Raw genomic sequence first — 9,696 nt, forward strand, 5'->3', positions numbered from 1 at the left:
TACTTTTAAGTACAGCAACCTCTTCTTTATATTCTCTCGAAACTCACAAATCATTATTTTCATTTCCAAATAACATAGTGAAATGGTTTACATTACAGACATTCTAATTCTAAGAATACAAATTAACTACATACAATGTTAAATTAAACTTTCTACCAAACTATCTTGCTTTTGTGGGGTTATGAGTGAAGTGTGGCTCAGTGTGTTTGACGTTTAGACTACTGATTGTGAGATCCAGGTTCGAATCCAACTCTCGCCGCATTGCTTGTATCCTTAGGCAAGATATTTTACTTACGTTTGCCTCTCTCCACCCAGGTGTATAAATGGGAACCCAGTCAGAACAAGACACAACTTCGATTACTAGCTGCATTATGTTTCCATGGGTGTTTGATCAGGAAAAAATAACTGGGGTAATAATGTTCAGCGCTTAGAGGTTTCACAACATTAGGCGCTATGTAAATCCAGGATATTATTATTATTATTATAAAAAGCGACACCTCTTTACCTCATAATCAAATCAGGGAGTTGTTATTCCCACTCCCTGGATAAACCATCCATTCACATTACCACGTTTGAGGGTGTGGTCAATGAAATAAAGGGTCCTTAAGGAAGAGAGAAAGCTAGGCTATTGTTGGTCTGTATACAGTAAAGGATGCTAGACATGAAATGGACTGAATGATATAAAATTTATTCTCAGATAACAAATGTTTTATCAATTTAAAATATCATATAAGTTCACAGTATAATATGATTCATTGCAAATTCATTGCACACTGTTCTGTTTTTCCTTGATTACTTTGTAATGTTTTCCAATTACAAAAGGTCAAAACACTCAACACAAGGTTAATTAGTTTGTAATGTAAGCCACTAAAAATAGGTTGTAAAAATCATGGTTAATTAATCAAGAAAACAACACATACTGCAAATTAAATGATCAAAATACAGTTTAATGAATAATAAAGCAATTTGAGAAATAAGGCAATGAAGGTTAATACAGGTAGGTAAATGGTACTGTGTTGTTGGTCATGAGAAAAATCTTGATACATTTCTGGAATAGGATTTGACCCAAAGATTGGTAATACTATGAAATAAATATAAAAAAAAGATTGATATACCAAGAATGATGATACAATGTGACATACAGTAATAGTAATACACTTTTTTTTACCAAATACTGTTTCTACAACGATAAAGTTTTATACCTTATTTCTCCATAGTTGCTTGTATTTTTTTAACAGTGTGTACACATTCAAATTTAGTTATGTCTAGTTTAGTATAGTCTATGAGTGTCACTTACATGGACAAACCAACATAGGTATTTTCCCCTCCGATGGGAAGATAATTTTTAATTTTTTCCCTCCACAATTACCTCCGCCAGAATGACGAGAGGTTACAGTATGTGATCAATCGCACATGTTTGCGTGTGTATATTATATTTGTTAGTATAGTAAAGCAGGAATTACTCAAAAAGTTATTGCCCGATTTTTATAAGATTTTAAAGGATGGTTTCATAGTTGTATGGGAACACGTCATTAAATTTTCATATGCCTACAGTAGGCTAAGGTTTGCGCTCTCTGTGTTCCCTTCTAGTTTAATATGTTATTTGTAAAACCATTTGATTACATACTGTACACTATTGATGTAAAGGTACTGTAACTTGTAGTAAGATTGAATAACTGAAAATGAATACAGTTTATACAGTAGCATTACGTTTCTAAATGCTCACATTAGAATGAATGTTTAAAAAAAAACACATTTCATTCATACTACATGTATACATTCAAAACGCAATACTATGTACAGTACAGCATTCAGTAGCCTATGGAATATAAAATAAACTTGTAACAGTCAACTAATCATGTCACTCTTGAAACTAATCAATACTGACAATTCTTCATTGACTTATCAAAAACATTATATGTCATAAATCATAATAGAGAGAAATGAAAAATGTCTAAAGAAAGTATTCGTTTTCCTGAAGCTTGACTGACAAACAATACAGTCACATTCACAATGAGTCTTTCAGTATTTTTAATAATTAGTCTAGTATCAACTATCATACAAAGGAAAATTCTGTAAAACAGTGTCACATATATCACATGTGATCCCTGTATATTTAAAAGGTGCCACATGTGATATATATGTGACACTGTATATAGAATGTAGCTTAAAACTGAACATACTGTATTAAAATGCCATACAGTACAGTACAGTATGTGGAGATATAGTACATACAGGTACTACAGTAACTGAAGAATTAAAGGCAATTTTTTTAGTTGCAAACAATCACACAAACACTTCCTTTGTCAATTGAATCACATCCTAATATCCTCACATACTTGTTACTGAAATAATAACAAATAGACATGTCAGTTTCATTGAACATTTTACAAGTAAAATAAATTCATTTAACCACTAAATCCTGCTAAAGTATACACAGATACGATCTCAACATTTATTTTTAGCCAATACTCTCAGTACAGTACACACACTTTCAATTGCTATTGTTATACTATACATTGGTTTCCATTCCACTTGAATATTTGTGGATGGTATTTAAAATAATTTCTACAAAAACAATAATCTTTTATATTTTATAACCTACAGTAGGGCCTATATATTACAGTATGTCTACAGTATGTCTTCTTATGCCTTAAAAACTGTGAAATGAAATTCTGATATGAAATGTCCTTTCTTTTGCAAAATAATTTTCAAAATGTACTGATACACAGTACCCACTTGGTTGCGCATTTACGTTCATTATTTAATGTTATTTTGAACATAGTAGCTACTATATAGTACATTACACTATACTTATATCCAGGGAGGTGAAAACATGACTTAATGGGTTCATTTCATGATCTATACTGTAATGTTGAGTCCTCTTATATAGATCAGTACCAATTAATAATGCTAAAATAATACTACCCCAAGCTAAATTTATTCACAGTGAAATATGCAAAGGATTAAAAATTAGGTTTGATCATTAACTTTCAATCAATTATCTAGGAAATCAATAATATCTTTTCCTATTTAGTTCATTGATGAATCTACACAAATCTAATGTGGCTGGTTGACATATAAAACATGGTTATTTCGCAAAAAAAAAATCATCTTTTCAAAACTAAATTTATGCAAATCTTTTTTTTTCCTTTCTTTGTTCTGCAAGATAAAAAAGACGGTTTTTACTTTTAAGCGCTTTTAAACTACAGTAATCTTTACTTTAAGGAAAAGAATAAAATGTCTACCCTACTGTACTTTTTAGGGTACAATACAGTAGGTCTTGGGTTGTTGAAGTTAGGCAGAATGCCTTTAAATTAATTTAGATAAGAATATAAAGGTACAGTGCATCCCTACAAGTTTATTATTATTATTATTATTTAATGAGAGTAAAGGATAGAGACCAAAGGTATGAATGATTAAATGAAACCTCTAGCTTTGGCCTAGACAAGAAAAATAGCAGAGACCAAAAACAAAGATAGTCACGTAAAAGCTGCCTTAACAGACCCCAAGATGCAAGAATTAAGTACTACAGGTACTAATACTAAAACTCTAATAAAACAGATTTCTGCTCGCAAAACACACACAACAAGAAACAATAACGCTTGAATAAAAGATTAGATCCACCAGTCAGTGGGAGAGAGAGCGAGTCAGTTGCCTTAAGTTCATTCTTAATTAAAATGGCTACAGGCAAAACTCAAATAGATATGGCGCATAATGGTAATGTTTTAATCAATCTTGCTGCTACTTAGGTGTATTTTCCTGATTTCCTACAAAATACTTTATCACTTTAGGTTTAGCTAAAGGTAGAGACAGTTGTTAGCTTGTGTAATTAACCATGCTAACAGTGCAAAGTAATTAGATAATAAAGATAAAATGAATGTGTAATTCCACACTGGTACTTCTGTCTGTAAATAAAACATGGGTACTACATGTTCAGGCAAACGTTGGTAAGTTGTCGCATTACAACTTTACTGTAATAACTAAACACAAAATGGTAAGCTGCCCCATATACTGTACTGTAACCTGGAGCTTCAAGGGTTTAAACAAATCTAAAACATGGTAAAGCTGCCCCATATACTGTAACCTGGAGCTTCAAGGGTTTACACAAATCTAAAACATGGTAAAGCTGTCCCATATATAGTACTGTAACCTGGAGCTTCAAGGATTTAAACAAATCTAAAACATGGTAAAGCTGCCCCATATACTGTAACCTGGAGCTTCAAGGATTTAAACAAATCTAAAACATGGTAAAGCTGCCCCATATACTGTAACCTGGAGCTTCAAGGGTTCAAACAAATCTATCTTTTGATCTTAAACCCCGCCCCTCTCTCTCCCACAGATCTTTATTGTTAGCGTAATCAGCTTTAGCTCTTACAAAAAGAAATGATGATGATGGTTGGGACGATGCCACATGAGGGCGTAGTTGCAGACTAGTCCCATTATGGTACAGTACAGGGTGTTTCTTCTAGGAAATTTTTATTTTTCGTATCTAAGTCTTCTATCTGGAGAGCATTGGCTATTGTCGGTTTATCCAGGTAAGCTACTGTAGGCACGAAATAGACTAAATAAATTTGAAACTTAACTTCAAATGAACCTATACTGAAAAATAATCTATACTGTAGTGTATATTGAGAAAAAAACCACCAGTGTTGTGTTTTTAATAAAGATGTTAAATATCAATTAATACTAAATAGAAATATTTGTCACGTGGTTTGCCTTTTTAACCAAAACAGTGCTTTATTTGACCACCATGCATCTGTTAAATGCAATTGATTTCTATTGTGTTTTTTCACATTGTTTGTAAGTGGTGTGTGCATACCACTTTGTTAAAAGGAAAGGGCAAGCATTGTCTATAGTAGCTAAGCCTAAAACAGGCAATGATTATCAATTACTGAGATTCGATAGTCATTGATTGTCTGTAATGAAAAAAATGATGCTGGGATTTGTAATTGTAACTATAAAGTACTGTAAATGTCTTATCCAAGCCCTCCTATTCCATGCCCACCTATTCCATGACCTTCAGAATATAAAAGAATGTCCAATTATAGTGGTTGACCGTAGTGTTTAAACACAGTATATTGGCTAACCCTGGAGAAATAATTTTCTTCATGATTGTCCCTTGTTTGTTTCAAATGCACTCTTTAGGAGGTATCCACTTAATAGGGATATCCTAAAGAAAGGAAAGGAGATCCTCTTTGAAAAATGAAATATAATCTACTGTATATCATTAACACTATGGTACATCTGTACAGCTCAACCAAAGATCTAGATAGCAATTATAATAGTATTGTTGCAGTGATGAAGAAAAGAGGAACCTAAACCTCAAGGGGAAATATGCTTTAAATAAATTAACTGTATTAAATCTTTATCAATATCAATATTGGTTTTCTATTGTCATTGGGCATAGGAAAAGCTTTGCAAAGTTTTATCACCACAAAATTCACTGAATTTTGAAAATATGCTTTAAATAACTGTACTAAATTTTTATCAAATATCAATATTGGTTTTCTATTGCCATTGGGCATAGGAAAAGCTTTGCAAAGTTTTATCACTACAAAATTCAGTGAATTTTTAAATGCATGGGTACGAGTGTATCAATAAATATCATACTGCATGACCTACTATTATGACATCAAAACTGGTATGATAACAATTATAAATGTACAATATTAACAATGCATTGTTTTTATAATCAGAACAAAGACATTGAAGTGCAGACAGTATCAATTAATTATTGTACTACAAAACATAATTAGCTTTTATTATTATTACTTTGACAATGGCAAATTGTCTGTAGCCTTCAGTTATTCTGAATTTAAAATAATTAACAATAAACATTTTATTTAAATTCCTATTAAAATTAAGGCCGAATAAATTTAAACAATTTGTTTCCTGTACATTCATTTTTGTTAATTTACTGGATTTTAAAATTTGTTTTTTTAATTAGCTATTTTTAATTTATTTTTTATGATGGTAACTTGAATTATCTAATTTTTAAAACAGAATTTTAACATCTCATTTCTTTTTTAAAATATCAAATAATGACATGTATAAAAAGTTAAGTGACATCCTCACTTGACGAGGGAAGAAACCTGAGTGACTACAGTAATTATTGATTTTAATATTTGGCCAAATATAACATATTTTTGTACAAGTAACATTACTGTAAATATTACTTACAGTAAGAAGGACAAAAGAAGGGTTTATTTAAAGACACAAATATTTGTGGTATGCCAGTAACACCACTAACTCAATATATGGTGCAATAAATAATAAGTCTCTAATAAGTCTGTTTTTGTTTTAATATGTATGTAGTAATTACTCAATGATTATGGATAACATGACATGATTACTTCATTGCATTTATTATCCTGTATGTATGTTATAATATTGTGGAAATAAATTAAATTGAAATTGAGATAAAGGGGTTGCACATTTTACCAATTGTGAACCATAAAAGGTAAATTACACCAAGTAAATAAATAGCAATTACAGTACAGCAGTATAGTTGGAACACAACTGAATAGTAATAGTAGTACACATTGTTGTCCAATATGTGTATTAAATTTTTTATATCTGATAAATACTGTACAGTAGTTTGAAACTCAAGAAATTCATTTATGAGCTTGTGAAAAACAAGTATAACTAATATAATCAAATTGTAATGAATAAATTGAACCAGACAGGAGGAGAAATCTTGAAGTTAAAATGGTGCTATAGTATAATCCACAGCTGAAAATAGGTCACAAGTTGAAAAACATAGAAATTCATGCTATATTAAGACTATTTTTATGAGGAATTTTAATGGAATTTTTAACATTGACCCTAGATAAATGGCTTTATACATTGCATATTATTTGCTTTATATTGTTTGTATCAAATTTATGTTTAAAATACTAGTATTACTATAAATCACAGACAGTTTTTAGGATGACATATGAAGACATGCAAAGTTGTAATGCAAATATTTTACTTACAATACTGTAATTAACAATTAACCAACAGTACTGTATGTTATTATGATTCATTCAATAACAATTTATTTGAAGAATGTTATAATATAATAACATAATTAGTATACTGTACAGATAAGGTGCTAAATACTGTAGGTACAGTAATCAAATGATTATCCTCTACTGTAGATTTCAACAAGACACACAAGTAGAATGTTATTATTTAAGAACTCCTCCTTTGGGTCACCATAAAATGAACAACAATAAACTACTGTAAGGCCAATCTCTATTCAAGGGACATCCTTATGAAGGGGACACTTTCCATAAAATGAACAAAAATATATGTTGACCTAATGCCAATCCCTATTCAAGGGACATCCCTATTAAGGGGACATTTTGTTGGTTCCTGAATGTGTCCCCTCAATAGGTGTTCTTCTGTAACTTAAAAAAACTGTTAATTAATTACTGCCCTGGAATGAAACAATTGAAGACAAGAACAATTTTTTTTAAATTCAATTGTGCCAGCTACCATGATTAGTTGAAATCAGGTAACAAGGCTTCATGCCATCTTTCATTTTATTTATTTAAAATTAATGTAACAAGATTTTTTTTTATGTTCTGTCATTATGGCACTACTAAGCACAGTGTGTGGTTGATTATTATACTAATCAATGGATTGGTGACTGATTACCACTAACTACTGCCAACTGTAACAATTAATTAGCCATTCGATAGCCTACTGAAAACCCTTATTAACTTACAGTACTCACTGTACTACACAAAGTGAGATTAAATGTATAGTAGTAATATTTACTTTGTAATTTATGTTTAAAAATAGAAATTGAATAAAGTGCATAAAATAAATAAAAGAACAAAGTGGAGAATTTATTTTAAACAGCAATCATTATTTTATTAACAAAAACAGTTGCAGTAACTTTGTAATTTTATTATAAATAAAGTGAAAGTATATTTTGCGAATTTATAATAGTAGTATACTACACCACCAGAGCACAGACAGGGGCTTACCTAGTATGTAATAGGCCCTAGCTAGGGCCGCCTACATTAAAAACGCAATTAAAAAGTACTATTCTTATACATAATATGTAATTAACTTGTTAAACTAATCTTGAAACATCATACAAAACAATAAACAGCACTGTACTTTCAAGTGAACGTGAAAGTAACACTTTTACGGTAGACAAAACTAGTACTGACTGAGCACTGGTACTGTGTGTAATCTGCGACGAGTTCCAGGGACAAAACCGCACCATGAGTGTGAAGGAGAGGCCACGTCTGCCGTACATACAACAACAGCTCAGCTTTAAAAATGCCATGTAGTCTTGCGTTTAATCGCCAGTTTCTAACATTTCTGCTTAACTAATTTATCTGAATTTACGTACACATATAAAATATATTTCAATAATTACCTTCATTTGGTCATCATGCAGATTTTCCGGCAGATGACGGTATAAATTCATGGTTTTCGCAAGGGAAATCCCATGTAGGCCTAAACCCACGAACCTCCGGTAAATCCACACCGCGAAAGCTAATTTCTTCTCTGTTGTGTGGTAGTCTCTGCTGCTGTATGCATTGCGGAAAACGCGCGAGACGGCGGCTGGCCCTTTAAAAATTAGTCTGTCAATCATTGTGGTTTGAGGTGGGACTTGCATGTGTGTTGATTTCCACAAACTAGAATGGGTTGATATTTTTTATGTCAAAGAGGTGATTGGCAGACGTCTGTGCTGCTGCTATTTTTAATCTCGTCTTGATTTTTTGAGTGAATTTATATTGCTCGTAAATGTTTTATTGAATAAATTGCTTATAAAAACTACAGTCTAGACCACTCCCTCAGCCTAAACAAATACCCATATATATCTAAACAATTTTTATAAAAAAAAAAAGAAGTTTAATTTTAATTTGAAAAGGCCTATACCTTACTGAAAATTTTTCAAGAAAAACTGACTTTTATCGTTTCTTTTTAAAAATATTGAAACAAAAGCCATACAATTTTTTACATGTATGATTTTAGCTTTTGTTTGCAGAATACGTTAGCTATATCAAACAGTTTAAACTAAAAGAGTACAAACAATTAAGTGTGATTTAAGGAAAGTTAAGATTTAAAATGTGTGTTTGACAGTTCGATAGGGCAGGCCTATAATTTAATAAATGATCGTTTATTAGGCATAGCCAATACGATTATAGTAAAGCAAATGAAATTTAAATGTGTACGTTTACGTTTTGTTTTATATTTTAGCCAATTAATCAATCGTCCCATTTTGTAAAACATTTATTCTAATGAATCTTTCTGTTAATATCGAAATGAAATTTTTTGTCTGTATGCCGCAAGAGTACATAATTAAAATGCAAGATTTAAAATTCGGGTGAGGTTGAAAGAAAACCATGCTAGATATAAAAAGCCGAAGACTTTATTTTATTATTTTATTACTTTATTATCTCTGTGAAGAAACCCCTGGTAGATTTGACAGAGGGCGCTAAATAGGAACTTAGGTTTTGCGATACCGAGGTGAAATTAGTGAAGCATGCAATCTCGACCAATCACGCACAGGAACCGCCCAAAAGATTACAGTCAAGCGATATAGTTCTTAAAATTCGCATCAGCTACAACGGAACTAGCAGCTCGCCGTGATCGTATAGTGGTTAGTACATTGCGTTGTGGCCGCAATAACCCAGGTTCGAATCCTGGTCACGGCATTGATCAAACAATGTCACGGCATAGTTC

General features: G+C 31.5%; 1 protein-coding gene and 1 non-coding gene across 2 annotated transcripts in view; one reads left to right on the forward strand and one right to left on the reverse strand.

The window, feature by feature from the left end:
- Window positions 1-8,532, reverse strand: part of LOC144837068 (polycomb group RING finger protein 3-like) — a 30,487-nt gene extending 21,955 nt beyond the window's left edge. The window contains exon 1 of the mRNA XM_078692058.1: window positions 8,384-8,532. Within this exon, the coding sequence (XP_078548184.1) occupies window positions 8,384-8,434 (51 nt within the window). The 5' untranslated portion in view covers window positions 8,435-8,532. The remainder of the gene's footprint in view (window positions 1-8,383) is intronic.
- Window positions 8,533-9,596: 1,064 nt separating this feature from the next.
- On the forward strand, window positions 9,597-9,668 carry Trnah-gug (transfer RNA histidin (anticodon GUG)). The gene has a single exon. It is a non-coding gene; the product is annotated as a tRNA-His (tRNA).
- Window positions 9,669-9,696: the final 28 nt, after the last annotated feature.

Source organism: Antedon bifida, chromosome 3, assembly GCF_963402885.1.
Source record: "Antedon bifida chromosome 3, ecAntBifi1.1, whole genome shotgun sequence".
NCBI classification, from domain to species: Eukaryota; Metazoa; Echinodermata; class Crinoidea; order Comatulida; family Antedonidae; genus Antedon; species Antedon bifida.